Source organism: Dreissena polymorpha, chromosome 10 (assembly GCF_020536995.1).
Source record: "Dreissena polymorpha isolate Duluth1 chromosome 10, UMN_Dpol_1.0, whole genome shotgun sequence".
Taxonomy (NCBI): domain Eukaryota; kingdom Metazoa; phylum Mollusca; class Bivalvia; order Myida; family Dreissenidae; genus Dreissena; species Dreissena polymorpha.
The window spans coordinates 8,679,634-8,697,959 of NC_068364.1; the positions used below are offsets into that span (position 1 = coordinate 8,679,634).

The 18,326-nt window shown below is 33.8% G+C and overlaps 2 protein-coding genes across 10 annotated transcripts in view; one reads left to right on the forward strand and one right to left on the reverse strand.

Moving 5' to 3' along the window:
• LOC127848007 (dynein axonemal assembly factor 11-like) overlaps positions 1-18,326 on the forward strand; it is a 234,516-nt gene that overhangs the window by 71,581 nt on the left and 144,609 nt on the right. The gene's annotated exons all lie outside the window — the stretch shown is intronic.
• The window catches only part of LOC127848005 (uncharacterized), a 139,760-nt gene that overhangs the window by 42,777 nt on the left and 78,657 nt on the right, over positions 1-18,326 (reverse strand). For 4 of the 7 annotated variants that reach the window (XM_052380273.1, XM_052380274.1, XM_052380272.1 and 1 more), the window contains exons 10-18: positions 17,107-17,267; positions 14,561-14,717; positions 11,283-11,440; positions 8,816-8,965; positions 7,915-8,071; positions 7,017-7,180; positions 5,662-5,821; positions 4,429-4,589; positions 958-1,114 (exon numbers count right to left, since the gene is read on the reverse strand). In XM_052380273.1, the coding sequence (XP_052236233.1) occupies positions 958-1,114; positions 4,429-4,589; positions 5,662-5,821; positions 7,017-7,180; positions 7,915-8,071; positions 8,816-8,965; positions 11,283-11,440; positions 14,561-14,717; positions 17,107-17,267 (1,425 nt within the window). The remainder of the gene's footprint in view (positions 1-957; positions 1,115-4,428; positions 4,590-5,661; positions 5,822-7,016; positions 7,181-7,914; positions 8,072-8,815; positions 8,966-11,282; positions 11,441-14,560; positions 14,718-17,106; positions 17,268-18,326) is intronic. The other 3 variants (XM_052380278.1, XM_052380277.1, XM_052380276.1) reach the window with 3 other exon arrangements.

Sequence of the window (18,326 nt, forward strand, 5' to 3'; positions counted from 1 at the left end):
ACACGAATGAAACTGGATATACTCCTATGCAAATTTATAAAAGCCGGTAGCGGTTTAGAAGGAAATGTGTTTTAAAGCTGACTGATGAAGAAGAACGTTAAAAGATACATTGTGGATCACCCTGTCCTATGGTTCAGAATGATATATTCTTGATAAGTATTGCATTATATGCTCGTGTGTAGCCTTGTTTCAAATTATCTACGTGCCATTTCCGAAACAAAGGCATACGAAGAGTGAGAGTGGAACTATTGGCGATGAAATAAATTCATTACCCATCAGAAGGCGGGGAATTTTGTTGACTACGACTAGATTAAAAACTCTAAGAGCGCTCATCATAATGTGGTTTGTGTTTTATGTTTGCCCTGTCTTTAATTGCAGGTATTATAAAATGCAAACATATTCAAAATACGATTAGAACGTGTATGCACCCCCTATTGTTGTGTCACCGAAAAACTGTACATTTACCTATACAATTATTTCGATAAGCGGTCATAAGCCATTCAAAAAATATCGTTTTCTATGTATATCATATAAGGGAATCTGCCATTTCCCAAACCATGTTTTAACAACATAAAATAATGGAAGTCGTTTCGACTTCAATTCAATGCAACTAGTTTATGAAAGTTATAAGTTATATTTCGATGTGGCTTTAAATGCCATAGTTGGATTTGAATGTGTAGAAGTCAAACTAAAGAACATGTGAAACAAGTTTGATTTAAATCCACTAAAGTAAATCGTTTTCAATGTCACAAAAAAGACACATTGCTGTTCAACGAACAACGGATCGTAACTGATCACATTATTTCAGCAGTGAGCACTTTAGGCTCAGCTGAACTCAAAACAAGATTTCATATTGGTCTGTGCTGTTGTTTGTTTGCGTTTGTATGTACAAAATAGACTCTACTAGTATTGACATGCGAAATGATAAATGATCAAATAAACATTTGCAATACATACGTCAAATTCATCATCCGACAGAACATCTCGCCAATATTTGAAGAAAAGAACATATCACACACCGAAATCCAATAGCCGTTCGCAAATAATTCCAATCGTCCATCAAATGTGCTAGTGCCATCCGCCAGACGAATATTGGTGATAGTAAATGTAGAAACTGGAAAATAGACCATCTATGACAGGTTAGTACAGAAAATCATTTTCTTCAAAAGAATGTTTTCAAAAGTTGGATCATGGCGCTGAACCAAAAAAAGGGCAATTTTGGAAAACACATTGCTTTTCAGACTTATAACTGAAACGGCAACAAATAATACCACACACATATTGACTTCTCTATTTAGGTAAGTGTGTTTGTTTAATCTCATAATACTGAAAGCACAGTTTTAGTTTTCACAAAACTGTATTCCAGTGAATTACAGGCATTTATTCAGTAGATTTAATTGTCACTCTCAGCAATAAAATGTCGAAGTAGGACTCACATAGTCCGACAGTTTATGCACAAAACCTGCTTACACTAAAGTAGTGAAGGGATGAGAGGGGAATCAAACATCTGACTCTTGAGTTCTAACACGAGTGTGTAACAAAGTATCACGAATCTGCTCACCGATTGTTAACGTCAATTACATTATTACTGTTTTTAAAATGAACGGATTTGTAAAAAAAATCCCTCAATATTGATTCGAGTATTTCATCATCAACATATAGATATATCTTATTTTTTTAAATTATTTTATTTAATGATTTTTTTCATTTTAATGTTAGTCTGCAAAACCGAAACTCATATTCGTTACCACAGCTTATGTATGCGTATCTCGTATAACGCATATACGTGTTCATATATGCAACATACCCCGCACTGAACGGCGTCTGGTCACAGTGTCACATCAACATTGTGTCAAGTTAAGGCGAGGAAATGATTTTACATCAAAATGATAAGCCTTAACTTTAAAGCTGCTGCGATTTCGGTATAAAATTTATTTTGCATACTTGATGGCATTAATTGTTTCTAAATATGTTTGCAAAAGCAAAACATAACCTTTGGCTTTTGAGTCAGTTGCAGTTGTTTGGAATTGCCAAACACTCTAACCAATCTAACTCCGCCTCGCAATCACCTTTAAAAAATATTCTTATACCGTCCCTGGATAGATAATAAATGTGAAAAAAGTTGTGAAAACACAATATTTGTACAGCACTTAACTATTTAATTTGAAGAGCAGTTTCCGTCGCTTATCATTTCCCGCCTTCGTTTATGCGGAGTAGCTCTCCGAACCTCGTACCCGACCCACATTTCCACCAATTTCCACCAATGAATGTCGTTAACTTTTTAAAGGCGATGTGTGCATTTAACCTTTATCTCAAAACTTTTTAAAGAAACAACCATATTAGATGGGAGTAAATAAAATAGCCATGTATGTGCTAATATGTTTATGTTAGTTGACATTTCTCCTTTTTATTGGGGCAGGGGGTGTGGTGGAATGGTGTGGATAATTCAACAAAACACGGCTTATGTTCATATAATAGAATGGCATTTGCTATCCATGTCCATAAGAGAAGTCAATTTTTGCACACCGCATAAGCATATTTCGTTGATAAAACACGTATTTTCATGTGTATCATTTGTTTTCACATATGACCCAGCACCATGTATGAGACTATATCCGGTGGCAATATTTGTTATCAGGTGACCCGTTTTAAACGCAAAGGATTGACGTTGTCGCTTTCCGCAATTTGCTCTAGGTGCCAACGAATTGATTATAAATATAACAGATTCGTACTGATTGTAAAGCAAACGTTTCAATAGCCAAATAAGCAATTTTCTAATACTCGTTCATGACTATGAGATAGATGTAGCTCATTGGTTTTCATTCGTTCTCATTAAATCGGTAATACTATTTTTTATTTTTTCTAAATATTATAGGCTAAAATTCATTAAGTTCAGTGTTAAAATATTCGGCATACTTTCGTTTTATTGTTTACTACTTGGCCTGGGATAACCATGCATTTTTTCAAAGTTAATATTCTGGTAATATTCATTGCGTAAAAGCCGGTAACGCACTTTTGTTTCCGGTATTATCCGTTTTGATTAAGCACTGTGTACATATTAATAAACGATACAAATGAGTAAACGCATACAATATAGATGTTTATATTGCCAATGAAGGTACATCTCCAAGTTGGTGAAAAAGTACAGACGTTCTATATAGTCAAAATGTCAAACGAATAAATATGATTTAAAGCTAAAGCGCGACCACCTTGTTCAGTTGAGCCGAACCAAAACATTACACGTAGGACCACCTATGGTACATATAGGTAACATAATTTAATTGTTTGTTCATTAGCTAAGAGGGAAATATTGTGTTACTATTTGTTTTTTTCACTCATTATATTTTTAGTCCCAGTTAGTGTTGTTTGTGGAATCTTTTTGAATAATTTCAGCAAACGACCATGTTACGCAAATCTTTGCAAATATTTAATTTGAAGACAATGGCTGTAAGACGTATTTCTGTTAGCAATGGTAGCCATATTCTCAGAGGGGGTTATCACGTGATAGTCAAGATGGCGACGTCAATACCGAGACAGTTATTTTTCGCCGTTTTATACCCTTTATTACTTCTGTTATTTTTTTAAATGACGCTCACTTTCCAGCCATATCAGTAAAAAGGTGATAAGCGTTTATTTCATATTTAAATTCGCTTTATATCTCGACTTTACTCCCCGCACATTTTCTTAGTGGAGCCCTAATTAGGTCATCCCGCTAAGAAATTTCGCACCGAGTAAAGTCGAGATATATAACGAATATTACAATGAAATAAAAGCCGGTAACTTTCGTTCTAATATGGCTGGAAAGTGAGCGGAATAACAAATGATAATACAAGTAGTAAAGGTTATAAAACGACGAAAAAAATCTGCCTCGGCATGATCGTCGCCATCTTGTCTGTCACGTGATTACCCCCTCTGATTCTGAATTGAAGCGGAACCATGTGTACATATATTGTAGGAGATGCGCATAGGAACATTTAAGTACATTTTCATTAATAAATACTTAAAACCTAATGATTTGTTTAGATCAAGCGGCATTTTAGCAATAGAGCGGAATCTTTAAATGATCTTGGTATTGACCACGTTATCAACATTGGAATGATTTTGTTTACAAATCTAGCATTATGGTTTTGAAAAAAATGTTGTAAATACATATTTATTTTCAATTTGTGGAGTGGAACGAATAAGCACATGTAAGGTAACGATCATCCATAGACCATTCACGTGAATTTGAATGAAGATTTTCCAAGACAAAAAATATGCAGAGAATACGCAGATATTTAAGCCTAAAATTGTCATTGCCAAATCCGGTTAAAAAATAACATTTCGTGACATTTTACATGGTTTCACCGCCGAAGCTTTAAGACATTTGCCAAATAACATTTAGTTTTATACTTGAAGTCAAATACTATGAGATATATTTATTCGTACCTGTACATTGAATACCCACATCGTCAGAGTGATTGCATGTGTGTGAAGACTGATACATACACTCACTCACATCCTTTTCAGACCCTGAGCACATCAAGTTGGCAAAATGTACCTTGCCCGATCCTCTTCCATAACCGGCATTTGTTCTGAATGACCCGTAGCTGAAATTGAATGCATTGACATGTCTATCTTTCACAATTGATTGAAGCCAACGGATTGGTTAAAGCGATACTTTAACTAAGTGGTCAACAGCCCATTAGATCTACTATCTACGTTGTATTTACTCTTAGCCGCATGAGAAGCACAAAGCTATAAACCTGACTACCAAAGCAGTCAGATTTTGTCAGACAAACCAAGACTGAACATAAGAAATCGCTGCAAAAGGTGAGTGCGTTTGATTTGCCATATTAATAATGTATTAGTTTCAACCTGATCAACTGTTTTGCTATAGTGCCCACACTAGTCTGAGAAGACTGGGAAGTCATTTGCTATTATAGAAATAAACTAAACAGCCAATTAAAAGTTAGATATTAAACGAAGTGCCCTTTGGGAGAATCCATGAGGAGAGGCATATGTGCAGAGCATTTCGAGGCAATCGAAACTGCAGAAAGAAAAAAGCAACCATTGCATGAACAACAGGCTAATATATGTTTGGATAAAAACCAGAACGGTTTCTGTGAGAAAACACCTCGTCAAATTAATTACTGAGTGAGCGAGACATACAGTATATACGTCTTGCAACTGCAACAGCACTTACTGACATTTCGTGAAGAAATAGGAGAGAGCTTAAAATAAATTTTCACTCAGAAAAACTAATTTCAACAAAGAAACCAAGTGCATTAAAAGCGATATAACACCAATCAACTACAACTATTTTGTGAAAATGTTTGCTTTAATGAGTTATCATAAATGACACCATCGCAAATTCTATATAACAATGGAGTAAGGTTCATGTGCCATTTGAATCGTTATACCCACACGATGCTAAAAGAGAGAACAAAATATACTTTCAAGTATATTGCAAATTGATTCGCGGGAATTGGATTAAACGTTAGATTAGAAGGAAGTTGTCCTCCGATGTAGTATATGCATTTACTTTTTTTAGTTTGATAACATAAGACGTATTTCAAAACATTCATAGTAGTAACATTTAATTTTAAATTGTAAAACACATTTATTTTTTTTACGCACATAAATGTCAAGATATATTAAAATGTACTATTTCATGATCACCTAGCATTCATCATTCTGCAAAGAACAGTTGCCTCTTCCACGCCAAACATGTTGCCACAGATGGTTCCCCATGTGTCGTTGATTTTCAGTTCGACCGTACCTCGATATGGATATACCTCCTGGTTAACTAGGCGTATGTCTTGGACTTGCACTGGTGTGCCTGTTTAATGATTCATAGTTGTTTTGACTTTTTATTGATGGAAGAACGTAAATCATATACATTTATCAACTTAAAAGAAGTGTGATACCATATTACCGGAATGTTTATATTTAAAACGCGTTCTTTTTAGATTTAATTATAATAAATATTCTTGTCCAAAATACTCTTTAAAATAATCATTTATCTTTAAATGGGCTTCGTACCGACACAATTTCGATAGAAACCTGTAAAATAATAACTATTTTAAATAATAATTGCACAGGTTGTATTTATGCCTCTGGAGTTAAATCGAGTTCGTTCTCTAACTTCGTACCGATTGTACATTAATGTTTTAATTATGTTCGCACCTTCGAACACAGACATTATTAAATGAAACAAAGTTCAGTGAAATAATTTTAATTTTATTTTATAATATTTTCCCAGTGGCAGGATTTGTAAAACAGCCATACAGTCCGACGAAAATGTTAAATTATTTAGCGATTCCTCTAATCGTTCTTTAGGATGTGTTGCATTATCCAACGTTTATCAAGAAGAAGTCGGCTCCGGTACTATACGATACAATTATGGTTGCGATATATTTCACGATTTAATCAACGTTTATCCCTATAAACAATATATTGCAGTTCAACATTTTAATCGAGCATTTTTAACAGTATAAAAATACGATAAGCAAGCTTGACAAGATTGACTTTTGATAATACCCAAAAGGATCAAGATGATACGATCAAAACGATTAGTCGAAGATTAATCCCATGATTGTAATTGTGGCGCCATTTGTGATAATGGGAACGTAGTAGTCTCCAAACGTTTCTTAGATGCTGAACTATACTTGAATGAAACTGTACACAAAATCTTGTCCATTTATACATTGGTTGATTGGTAATAAATCCAACCATTGTTTTGCTTAAACAGACCCCGGTGGCTTTATGCTTTACATTGGTGAAAATAAAGAAATGTTTTTGTAACTGATGGTCATACACTTGACATACGTTTATGTTACGAGAGAAATGGCTGGATGATTGGAGGCATATGCTACCAAAACGCCATGTACGGTAACCATTCGCTCATTTGTCTTTTCTGCAGCACTCACACACACACACATATATATATATTTGACATTAGCAGTTAGAGAATATGTACAAAAGTGCAATGCTGTTATAGTAAATAAAATAAATATAACCAAAATATCACATGCCGTTGCAAAGTAAAGACACATCTCGGCTGTGACTGCATTGTCCGTTTTGAACGTATAGACATTTGTCAAGGGAAGCTTCAGCTCCATCACAATGAAGTTGATCAATGTGTACAGGTCCAGAGCCATTGCCATGTCTTGTACCAGGGATGTATACAGATCTGTAACTGTTAAAGAAAAAGCATTATGATACATTTACCATAATGTATTTATAAAACATTTGTGGTGTTTCCTATTGATTTAAGAGCTATATATCGATGAAACACATCCTATTTATTACACGCACACCGCACGCATAAGTTCTTTTTGAGAACCCCCCCCTCGCCAAGTGCGAGAATGATAACGGCGCATTTAATTTGAGTTTGGCATGGTACTAATTGGCCATATATAAATGTTTGGCTGACATGTTTTATATTACGACAATTTAATAATTGCATTTTAAACGACAGTTACATAAACATAAATATTGTAAAGAAACCGAGGTCTACGAGTAAACGTACATACAGATGAGTTCGCTAGTAAAACATTGTTACTCAGAGAAATAAGTGATCGCTGTTTTTTTCTGCTAATTTCTTTTATCCTGTGTAGATGTAAACGTTTTGTATTATTGAGAAGCTTTATATCTGTATAGATGATTTGGCATACATGTTGTAGGCAGCAACTGCGATTTAATTTCTATATATTTATTTAATTCAGAATAAGCAAGACGTATCACACATATTTCCTCCCTTCGACATATATTCACCTATTGATGTATTTTTAAAATGTTATGTTTGTATATTATACATGTAAAATCAGAAATCGAGGTTGTAAAGCTTATCAATATATGCGAAATAAAATAAACTCATATTAAGTCTTATTTAACAAGTGTTTAAATTTAAACTGTTCTGTAATGGTATACCTAGAGTTGACAGATTTACATATCATATCGGCATCGTTTTTGTCAAAATTGCTGTCACAAATTGTTCCAAAAACGCCACCCACAGCTATTTCCACTCGACCTTCGTTAGGATCTGGTCCATCAACAAGGCGAACATCTGTTATATTCAGTGGTGGGTCTGCAATCATTAATAATTGCATTCCGTCAGAATAGCCACGAAGGACACAATATCACAAAAATTGGTCTCTCAATTTAAAATCATTTTTGTATTAACAAGTATTGCCCTACAGCTTAGGCAAAAACAATCGTTAGTTCCATAGATAAAGCGGGTCCTCTGTTAGATTACAATTATTGGTGAATGCCAGTAACACCTGCCATGAATAAATTGATATCATTTACAGATTAATCGATTAAGATAAATTTTGAACGATACATTAAGCATTTGCAGAAACGCCTTTTGTGTTTATATTCTATATCCTGTGTGTCCATTTTTGGGTGAATTTCACTGGAGACTAAACTGAAAGATCAACGTTTCGGTTGCATCAACTGAGGTACTGAACTTTTGACGGAAGCAACTGCCAATGTCTGCATTCAAGCGAATTGAATGTTATTTGATGCAACATATCATATGTGTTTTAATTACATTTTTGAACGATTACACATTCACCTTAAGTTTTAAACTAGTAATGTACAATCTGAAAACAGGAGTATCAAGAAAAACTATGAATAATCTGGTCGAGGCACCACTCATTACAGTTTAGTTATTAAGATTTGTTATTGGTACCAATCAAGTTCTTTTTAAATTTGGTCGCACAAATACCCACATAATAAGGGTGGGTTGAATTGATTATTACCAAACGGAAAGTATACAACCGTTCAATATAAATTCGCTCAAGTTCGCTTTTTGTACAAGACAACTTACTGCGAGTGCAAACAATGTTTGGAGGCGACCACTGTCCGTTCTGGCATATGCTGACATTAGAACTGAACCCAGCATTGCAAATTGGAGTTGCGACAGTTCCATTTAAGCTGTATGTTACCGATCCATCGGATACCATCAAGACGGGGCATTCTGCAATTAAACGTTTTGTGTGTGGGGGGATATTTCGTGTTTGTTACAGAGTAAACATTTCTATTCCAATTAAAATATATTCAATGACGGTCGAGCGAATGTTATGTCAATGTGGTAGATATTCCTTATTGAAACAGGACATATGTAGCATTTTTAGTGGAAAGAATCCATTCTATACTGTAACATGTTGTTTAAGACGGATACTTATGTGTTTATCTGCTTGCTTTATGCCACGTTACTGAACTGTTTTATGAAATAGCCATATGATCATTTTTAAAACACCATTTTTATAATTCGGATAACTCACTCATTCTTTTCGTTTAAACCGCATTCATCGTATTTTGCGCTTTGTTATTTTTGCAATAAATTGTCTGCGAATAGAATTGCGAGAATTCTGTTTTCTTTAAGAAATAAAAACTTACAAAAATTAGTTAATATTTACCTTTAATCATCGTAGTTTCATTTTAGACACACAATTTAATCTGGTGGTGGATAATAAGCCACGGTATTCAAATGTCAATAATTTAAGAAATAAAAAATAATGAGGGCCATATGACATTAAATTGACCAGCAAGGTAGCGAAAAAAATATGTATAGACCGAAGTCGCAGTTTTCGGCAGCCAGTGTGTTCACTATTTGTCAAGTTTGCTCAAAGTGGGTTTTTCTAATTATTTTTTATTGTTTTATAAATGAGTAATACAAATACTTTATCAGTTTCAAACAATCAATCGTGTTGAGGGCGATAAAAAAGCGCTACCGCACAGCTGTATGTGACAGAGGCTTAACGCCATTCGTTTATGTTTAACACGCGCTGTTCTTGTTAGACAAACAAGTTACATTTTTATTTTTTGGATGGTTTGTTTCTCGTACGTTAGGGACCTAAACTGGTCATAACGATTTATGTGAGGTAAACTATATTGAATCGGTAGTTTGTTTTGTTGCTTTTCGATTTGAATCACATAGCTGTGTGGTTGATATTTATTAATACGGGTATTATTTGTGGAAAATTCTTTCCTTAAGGCGAGGCATGTTTTTCACTGGGGTTAAACCCCTAATCCTTTACAGTGACTCTTCCAGATGGTTGACCTCAGTTGTGAAGCAACACGCAATATTTTGTCAGGAAAACGAACATTCAATATTAAATCGAGATTAATCAAAAGACAAATCATTATGACAATTATGATAGTTTTACATGTTCTAAAAAAGACAATGGAATCGGAGCAGGTTGAAAAATGGGTTTTAGTTTCAGGATTTTTGCTTTGTTTTAATTAAATGCAAACTGGACATAGTCTAAATAATATTTTTAAAATGTTTACATATAGAGAAAAGATAGAGATATACACATTCGCCCAAGTCTAACTGATCAAACATGCATTTTCATACCCCAAAATGTTTTATATAATGTATCAATTGTCGGATGGTTTAAACTATTAAAACCACATCCGAATGCGTTTAGAATATGACGGAGAAATTTGACGGAGCCGATATCAACCCAAACCAAGTTTATAAGAATAAACCAGCTCAAGCTTTATTTTGATTACACATGTATATCGGTATATTCTCCGGTTAAGTTTCCATGTAAAAAATCACAGGCAATAGATTTGCATGGACAAATCCCGTTCTCGGTGTAAATAAAACAGTTCATTTTCGGGGTCAACCAATAAACCGGTTCTTAAAAAAATATAACGAACATCGGTACAATACGGTTTAGTTCAAAACTAAACTACTGTTCATAATGCGTCAAAGACGGTCCTAAACATGTATTTTTACCTTCGAACGGTTCGACATAAAACTTTTCATGACAACCATGAAACCTTGTGCACATCACTAATCTAGTAAATAAACAAAGCTTATGTTTATGTACCGTTTTACGGGCCAGATATTGTTTTGTTCACTACCTTTTTTTTGCAATAGAAAATAGAAGATTCAACTTTAATTGAAATACCAGGTAAATACCAGTTAAATTGTTTGATCTAAAATTGTAAATGTTCACCTGAATTGGACATTTAATAATGTTACTTTTTAGTATTGAGATGCATGAATTGTCCTGTATTCCATATGCAAATAATCGCATTAGTAAAACAAACTAACTGGTACTAATACTTTTTCTCTTAAACGTGTTTCCTAAATTTCTGTATTTTGTGTACCCTAACCCTAAAAACAAACGAACAAATTCAAATTCATATGACAGCACTTTTTTGCGGGTTCAAAAATATTTATAAATATTTTATACATGTTGAAGTATTTCTCTCAAGTATAATTACATTCAATATAGTCAACATATATTTACATTATTAAAATTAAAACATATACAAACCTGAGCAGACCAGGGACACAGTTCTCGATGGAGGACAAAAACTAGCATGCGGGTAATAGAAGCACTGGTCAATATGAGTGGCAAGTAATGGGCAACTGTCAATTTCTAGAAGGTAAGCTCCATCACCATGCCTCGAGCAACATTTATATTGAATATAACTACAACATAAAGCCATTTTAACTATGTTATTGTGTTATATCAATAAAAAACTAAACGAGTTATCTGACAATTGAACACGATATAAATGCTTGTTTATATTTGTTCACACTGATATTTCCAACTTAATTACTAAGACGAGCAATTATTGAACAAAACATATGAATAACACAAAAATGCCATAGTGACACTGGGTCGCTCACCTTAATGAAACCCATCATAATGATGCGTTAAGCGGATTAGGAATGTTATCCTTAAGATTGAAGTGCTAGTAACAGATGATACAGATGGACTAATAACAATATGATTTCAGTAAATATTGTTGGAAATCATTTAATTAACCTTTCTTGACATTATCTCCAGAGTGCTTGCTGACAAGTAAGCAGAAGATAGTCAGCCTTTCCGAAATAGAAAAACAATTATATTTTGTTGAAATGTTTGATATCATTATTTTAATTATATTTTTTGGCCATTTTAACCGTATTCCGGTCATATCACGGTGACAAGTTAATGTTCTGAAACATTTTCTGGGTTAACTGGTTTACAAGAAATAATGTACTCACGTATGCAAATAACTTACATTCACTACATTCACTACATAATGTATGTGACCAGGCCGGAAATCAAACCCTGGATAATCTTATCGAAGTCCATCGCTTAAATGGCAAAAGTTGATCCCGGGACCATATTTTGAACAATTTTCATAGCGATTAACTTGACAGTGTTTCATGCGAAAAAGCTAAGCACTAGGCTTAATTCTGGTATCCGATATTTTTTTTCAAGTTGTATACCATTAATATAAATAGTGAACCTGTGACCTTTCGGGGTATGGTCAATGTTTACGCCGGTTCATAATTTGGTAGAGGCCCGCTATATGATGCTACATTCGAAATAGTTATAGTCTTTCCGGCTTTGAGTGATGTAATTGCAATTAAATCGAATTTACATTTTGATATATTGATTTACGACGAGGTTGATGTATATAAACTCTTGCATGTTTTGAAACAATGACTCATTTAAAGCTTAAAGTGATATAAGGCTAGCCATCAATCATGTATAAGCACAAATGCGTTTTTACATTAACCTCAGAACAGATCATGGATGGCGATTTTGTGTTTTGAACAAAATCCATAAGACACTATGAGTTTCAAATAATCTTCTGATTCTGTTTAAACTATTAACAATTTTCAATGTTCTGTTTTATCTAAATTGGTATAACTCGATATAGTAGTTTGAGAGAATAACAATGTAAATTCGATATTCATTATTTGACCTCTGGAACCCAACAGTTTCGATCAGAGAGTAATGTTTAAACAGACCCTAGAGAAAATCACTATTTTACAGTTCAAAACATAAAACCTGTTTGTTTGTATCTGTCATTTTTATGAAGTCGCATTTAATAGTATTATATATAGATGTTACATTTGTGGCATATTGCCTTGAAATAAAACTTAAACAGGATCCATTTGTCTTTTGAATTCGAGAGAGGATATTTTTGCTATTTATGTTTATCTTTCTCTTATTTAAAATGCGACCCGTGCAAAGTGTTGGTCCAATTATTATTATTTTAACTAGGTTCGTGTAAGACCACTATTTGACAAATACCAAATTTGAAAGCTCTAGGTTTTGTAATTGCAAGAGTTATTTTGTAAATCACGTGTACATTTAAAATATAACTCTGAAGTTTGACCACTTTAAATCCGTCCAAATGACAATATTTGGACACAATTAACTATTTCATCATGGGACATTGTTTAAAGGATATAAAAACATTAACGTTATTTGGGTAAATAGGCATTACATTACATAACTCCTTTTGCGTGGTCAGTGAAGAACCAGGAAATTGATATGAGCAATCTTTTAAAACGAACCAACCTCTGATTTTAAATACTAAATATCGAGCTTCAGAGGGTTGGTTTGAAAAAATGAGTTTTATTTGCTATATAAGTTTTTTTTTTAAATCACTTCATTCATGGGTTAGACATCATTTGGAACATTAGATAGAGGAACAAATCATAAGCTTAGGTACAATAAAGTTGCTATCTTGGTCTCATGGTTTCATTGTAAAAAGTGCTCAAATGTATAGTTTGCATTGGGTACGTACATATGCATCTGACCGTCAAAATTGATAACTTTACACGAATGAAACTGGATATACTCCTATACAAATTTATAAAAGCCGGTAGCGGTTTAGAAGGAAATGTGTTTTAAAGCTGACTGATAAAGAAGAACGTTAAAAGATACATTGTGGATCACCCTGTCCTATGGTTCAGAATGATATATTCTTGATAAGTATTGCATTATATGCTCGTTTGTAGCCTTGTTTCAAAATATCTACGTGCCATTTCCGAAACAAAGGCATACGATGAGTGAGAGTGGAACTATTGGCGATGAAATAAATTCATTATCCATCAGAAGGCAGGGAATTGTGTTAAATACGACTAGTAGTACATGTATATTGAAGAAAAATCTAACAGATTGAAAACTCAAAGAGCGCTCATCATAATGTGATTTGTGTTTTATGTTTGCCCTGTCTTTAATTGCAGGTATAATAAAATGCAAACATATTCAATATACGATTAGAACGTGTATGCATCCCCTATTGTTGTGTCACCGAAAAAACTGTACATGTACCTATACAATTATTTCGATAAGCGGTCATAAGCCATTAAAAAAATATCGTTTTCTATGTATATCATATAAGGGAAACTGCCATTTTCCAAACCATGTTTTAACAACATAAAATAATGGAAGTCATTTCGACTTTAATTCAATGCAACTAGTTTATGAAATAAGTTATATTTCGATGTGGCTTTGATTGCCATAGTTGGATTTGAATGTGTAGAAGTCAAACTAAAGAACATGTCCAACAAGTTTGTTTTAAATCCACTGAAGTAAATCGTTTTAAATGTCACAAAAAAGAAACATTGCTGTTCAACGAACGACGTATCGTAACTGATCACATTATCTCAGCACTGAGCACTTTAGGCTCAGCTGAGCTCAAAACAAGATTTCATATTGGTCTGTGCTGTTGTTTGTTTGCGTTTGCAGGTACAAAATAGACTCTACTAGTATTGACATGCGAAATGATAATTGATCAAATAAACATTTGCAATACATACGTCAAATTCATCATCCGACAGAACATTTCGCCAATATTTGAAGTAAAGAACATATCACACACCGAAACCCAGAAGCCGTTCGCAAATAATTCCAATCGTCCATCAAATGTGCTATTGCCATCAGCCAGACGAATCTTGGTGATAGTAAATGTAGAAACTGGAAAATAGACCATCTATGACAGGTTTGTACCGGAAATCATTTTCATCGAAAGAATGTTTTCAAAAGTTGGATCATGGCGCTGAGCCAATAAGGGTAATTCTGGAACAAACAGTGCGTTTCATACTAATAACTGAATGGCAATTATACCAGAACAATATTGCCTTCCTTATTTAGTTAAGTGTGTTCGTGTAGTCTCAGAATTCTGAAGTTACAGTTTTAGTTTTCACAAGCCTATATTCCAATGAATTACATGCATTAGTTCAATATATTTAATGATCACAGAAATGAAAACGTCAATTAGAGGTAGGACCTACACACACAGTTTATGCACAAAACCTGCTTACACAGATTTTACTATCAGATATTTGTCCATACTACCAAGATAATGCATACTTCGGATCAAGGTTCCTTTAAAAAATGAATATAATATGCGTGATGTCATTGTCATGATAAATGACGGTTTTGCTTGTAGGGAAACGAGCATTTTATGTGTCGAAGGCACATCGCATCTAAAAGACATGTTATTTAAGTTACGACGGGGTAGTGCGATGAAAAGGAGAATACATCGGGTTTTTCCGAGTCCGATGTAAAATACTCAGTACATTACAACTCGTTTTACGTCTCGCGTAACAGTAAGTAGTTAAGGAATGAGAGGGGAATCAAACATGTGACCCTTTAGTTCTAACGAAAGTGTGTAACACAAGATCACGAATCTGCTCACCGGTTGCCAACGTCAAATGCATTCATACTTTTTGTAAGCGAACGAAATTGTAAAAAATCCTAAATCTAAAGTCCTGTGTCTAGATACCATGATTGCGAAAGTTCTTGACAATATCCTTAAAAGGTCATTTAAACTTTGCTGGAAAGCTTAAAGGTGGCTTAATTAATTGTTAATTTCAAAACATGTTGTAGAAATTTCGTTCTTGTGAAACGATAAATATGTATCAATAAGACAAATAATTATGCTATGATGTTGTTGTTTTTTAAATTTCCTTAAAGATTAGACAGTTGAATGTGAAATAACAGATCGCTCCTGTTACATCGAATCTTATAGATCTTAATACATAAAACATTACAGTATTAAATTGTTGATCCGTTTCAGAGTTAGAATTATGAAAAAGATATTGTTCTTTTAAGGTTTGCCCCTCATCGTTGTATTGTTAACTATTATAGTTTCAGAAGGTGTTAAGATTATTATTGTAATTTGTGATTGCATTCAATCGTATAATAGGTAGGGAAAAAGAGAGTTTATTACATTCATAAAAAAATACTTTCCATTTACACGAGATATATATAGCTCATTAGTTTTCCTTCGTTCGCATACAATCTTTCATACGAAAATTGTCCAAATATCATTGGCTAAAATGCTATAAAGTTCAGTGTAAATATATTTGGCATGCTTTCGTTTTTGTGTTAACAACTTATCCTAGGATCGCAATTCATGTTTTCAAAGTTTATATTCTGGTATGATTAATTTCCGATCCGGGTAAAAGCCGGTAACACACTGTTTCCGGTATTATCCATTTTGATAAGGCACCGTGCACACATAAATACACGATAGAAATGAGGAAAACGCATACAATATGGATGTTTATATTGCCAATGAGAGTAAATCTCCAAGTTGGAGAAAAAGGAAAGACGTTCTATATAGTCGAAATGTCAAAAGAATATATATTATTTTAAACTAAATAGCGACCACCTTGTTCAGTAGAGCCGACCAAAAACGTTTACCGGAAGGCCACCTATGGTAAATATGTGTACAATTATTTATTTTTTGCATTAGCTTAGAGTGAAATATTGTGTTACTATTTGTGTTTATACACATCATATTTTAAGCTACAGTAAGTGTTGTTTGCGGAACATTTTAGAATAATTTCGGCAAACGACCATACATGGCATATCCGTGTGAAATTATTTGATGTAAAGAAAATGGCTGTAAGACGTTTTTCTAGTAGCAATGGAAACCATATCCTGCATTGAAGCGGAACCATTTGTAGAGGATCCGCATAGGAACATTTATGTACATTTTCATGAATTAATGCCAAGATCATAAGAAAATATGTAAAATATGCAAATTTAGCATTTTGGTTTAATCAATGTTGTAAATAAATATTTTAGTTTTAAGTTTTTGAGTGGAGCGAATAAGCACATGCTAGGTTAAGATCATTTATAGAGCATTCACGTGAATTGGAATGAAGGTTTTCCAAGAGAAAATATGAAGGCAATACGCTGATATTTACGCCAAAATTTACGTTGCCTAATCCGGCCAAAAAATAACATTGTGTGAAATGCAACATAGTTTCACCTGCAAAGCTGTAAGACATTTACCAAATGACATTTAGTTATATACTTGAAGTCAAAGACTATGAAATAAGTTTATTCGTACCTGTACATTGAATACCCACATCGTCAGAGTGATTGCATGTGTGTGAAGACTGATAACTGCACTCACTCACATCCTTTTCAGACCCTGAACAGATCAAGTTGGAAACGTGTACCGTGCCCGATCCTCTTCCATAACCTGCATTTGTTGTGAATGAACCGTAGCTGAAATTGAAAGCGTAAACATGTCTATCTTTCAACATTTATTAAAACCAACGGATTGGTTAACGATGTTCCTTTACTAAGTGGATCAAAGCCAATTTGATCCAAATTTTATTTTGTATCTACACCTAATCGCATGATAAACATGAAGAATAAACCTGACTACCAAAACAGTCAAGTTTTGTCAGATAACCCAGACTGAACATCAGAAGTCACTTCGAAAGGTGAATGCGTTTGATTTCGTTTAAAAATGATGCATTATTTTCAACATATTAACATGTTTCGCTATAGTATTCATACTTGTCTGAGAAGACAATTAATATGATAGAAGTTTACCAAACAACTGATCATTATTAAACTAACTACCCTTTGGGAGATTCCATGGGGAAGTGGCATATGTTCAGAATTTTCGTAGAACACTAAACTGCAGAAGAAATAAAGCAACCAAAGTATGAAAAACCGGCTAATTTCTGTTGGGGTAAGAACCGGGACGATTCCAATGATAAACACACCGCGTCATAATAATTACTCAGTGAGCGAGACAGACACAAGATATGTCTTGCAGCTGCAACAGTACTTACTGACCTTTCGTCAAGAAGTAGGAGATAGCTTAAAATAAGTTTTTACTCAGAATTACTGATTTCAACGAAGAAACCAAATGCCATGGGATTAAAGGGTCGAATGACCTAACGATGGGCGTTTCTTTGCTGACGAATTTTGTTATTAAATGGTTTACAAGTAAGCTTCTCAAACATGTGAAATATTGTACAAAAAATACAAGTACAAATGTGCTTTGAAAGCGATATAACTCCACATAACTACAACTATTTTGTGAAAAATGTTTGCTTTAAATGAGTTATTATTAGTGAAGTTGACACAATCGCAAGTACTATATAATAGATACAATGGCGTTATGTTCATGTTACGTTTGAATCGTTATGCCCATGAGAAGCTAAAAGAGAGAAAAATTTATACTTTCAAGTATATTTCATATTTATTCGCGGATATTGGGTTAAACGTTAGAGTAGAAGGAGATTCTTCTCCGATGTAGTCTATTTATTT